The sequence below is a fragment of the Amphimedon queenslandica genome, unplaced genomic scaffold (assembly GCF_000090795.2).
Source record: "Amphimedon queenslandica unplaced genomic scaffold, v1.1 AMPQUscaffold_10884, whole genome shotgun sequence".
NCBI classification, from domain to species: Eukaryota; Metazoa; Porifera; class Demospongiae; order Haplosclerida; family Niphatidae; genus Amphimedon; species Amphimedon queenslandica.
Window position 1 is genome coordinate 1 of NW_003548868.1, and position 2284 is coordinate 2284.

Genomic DNA, 2284 nt, shown 5'->3' on the forward strand with positions numbered 1-2284 from the left:
CAGCATAAAAGAGTGAGCCTTTTGTCTACACTCCTCAAGAAGACAAGCGTTATTAATTTCAATATAAATTCTATTACTGCTACTGGTCAATCATTGGTTCATTTAGCATGTACTAGTGGTAGTATATTATTAGTGAAGGTATTAGAGGAGTATGGTATTAATACAAGTTCATTAGATTATGAGGGTCGGTCTGCAGTACATTATGCTGCTTTATCAGGTTCACCTACCCTACTCAGTTATACTGTATCTGAGTATAGCTTGAATGCCAGTCAACCAGACTACAAAGGTGCAGTACCATTAGCATTAGCTTGTATGTCAGGTAGTATCAATGCAGTAGAATATATTATGAATACTACTGACATTGATATTAATATAACCTGTAATGAGGGTAGAACACCTCTTCATTATTCATGTTGTCATGGTAACGTTGATCTCAGTCAATATCTCATTGAAGTACAAGACAGTGACATTAACATAACAGATAATAAGAAATGGAATGCATTAGATCATAGTGCTGGGAGTGGTAACATGAAGCTAGTCCAATACCTCATTAATAATCATCAATTGCCTCTCACATCAATTGCATTACTTCAAGCAGTATGTAGTACTAAACTATCGTTAATTAAATTATTAGTTAACGAATATAAACTAGATCTTCAAGTTAAAAGTTGTGACGGTATGCAAGCAGTTCATTGTGCAGCTCAAGTGGCTGCTATTGATGTCTTAGAGTATTTAGTAAAAGATTGTGGATGTGATTTGGATAGAGTAGGTGGAGTAGACAATTGTAATGTGTTTCATTATTATACATGGAATGGTCATTTTTTATTCGTTAAGTATATTATTAATAATTATCCACAATATACTAGTCTATTACATTCTACTGATAATGATGAAACTCTACCAATTCATTATGCCTGTATGAGTGGTGTAATACAACTAGTGACATTTCTAATTGATGTAATGAAATGTGATGTCACTACTGAAGATAAGATTGGCTACACTTGTGTCACAAGGGCATGTGAATCTGGTAATCTTGATCTTTTAAAATTATTAATAAAACAATACAACCTTAATCCTAAAATATTCAGCATATTGTCATCACCAGAAGTGGCAGTGTTATTTGGACATGTTCATATACTAGAGTGGCTCAGACAAGAGTATCATATCAAAGTAGTCTCATTTAAGAATGGTGTATTACCTTTTTATGCTGCACAATACAACCGTTTGTATTGTTTAAAGCATTTATTAAACAATTATTCATTTGATATTAATGCCACTGATCCTAGAAATGATACTCAATCTACACTCCTTCACATAGCATGTCAGGAAGGACATGTTGCTATAGTTCTCTACCTCACTAGTCTTCCTCAGTGTGACGTATCAGCTAAAACTTCAAATGGATCAACAGTTCTTCATTTATCATGTAAAAGTCGTTCTCTTCCTATACTCAAACATCTAGTGGAGGAGCATCAGTTGGATCTCACTATTAAAGATTACAATGGAATGGCTCCAGTTCATGTAGCCTGTGAAGAAGGATCATTGAATATAGTCAAGTACATTATAGACCATTCACCATTATCTCTTGATATGACCGACTCTTTTGGACGTACTCCACTACTTATTGCAGCTTTCTCTAAGAACCTTCCCATCATTCGTTACCTCAACAGTAAAACATGCAACATTTCTATACTGGATGATAAAGGGTTTAACGTAATACACATATCGGCAAAGGGAGGGTCTTTGGATATATTGAGGTTTTTCGTTGATGGTCGTTACTGTAATCCTGATATCACTGATGCTTCTGGTCGTACTCCACTTTATCTGTCAGCTCAAGAGGGTCACTTGGAAATAGTAGAATATCTATTGGATAGTCCAAGCTACAATAAACCACGTGTAGAATTAGTAGACATGGCAGATAGCAATGGTAACACAGCACTTCATGCAGCATGCAGCCAGGGTCATCCTGATATAGTGTCTACTATAGCAGGAGCTTACAAGTCTCTTAATATTGATATTTATTCAATTAATGAGAAGAGACAGACTCCATTACACTTAGCAGCAGCTAATGGTCACGTTAATACAGCCGTGTCTTTCTTATCAGCCACTACTGGTACTAGCAATCATGAGAAGCTCCTTGGAGCAGTGGATGGTGATGGTTGTTCTCCTCTTCATTTAGCTTGTCAAAATGGTCACTATAGGATGACACTGTATCTGTCTGAGGTGTATCCAGCTAATGTTTATAGTGTGAATAATAATGAGGAAGGATTGCTTCATGGAGCTGCTG

General features: G+C 35.9%; 1 protein-coding gene across 1 annotated transcript; it reads left to right on the plus strand.

Moving 5' to 3' along the window:
* Positions 1–437: 437 nt before the first annotated feature.
* On the plus strand, positions 438–2244 carry LOC105315326 (ankyrin-1-like; the record flags this gene model as incomplete). Its single annotated transcript, XM_011409931.1, has 3 exons — positions 438–784; positions 941–1027; positions 1460–2244. Coding segments are annotated over 3 exons (1219 nt in total), but the record flags the coding sequence as incomplete, so codon positions are not given.
* Between the last annotated feature and the right edge of the window lie 40 nt (positions 2245–2284).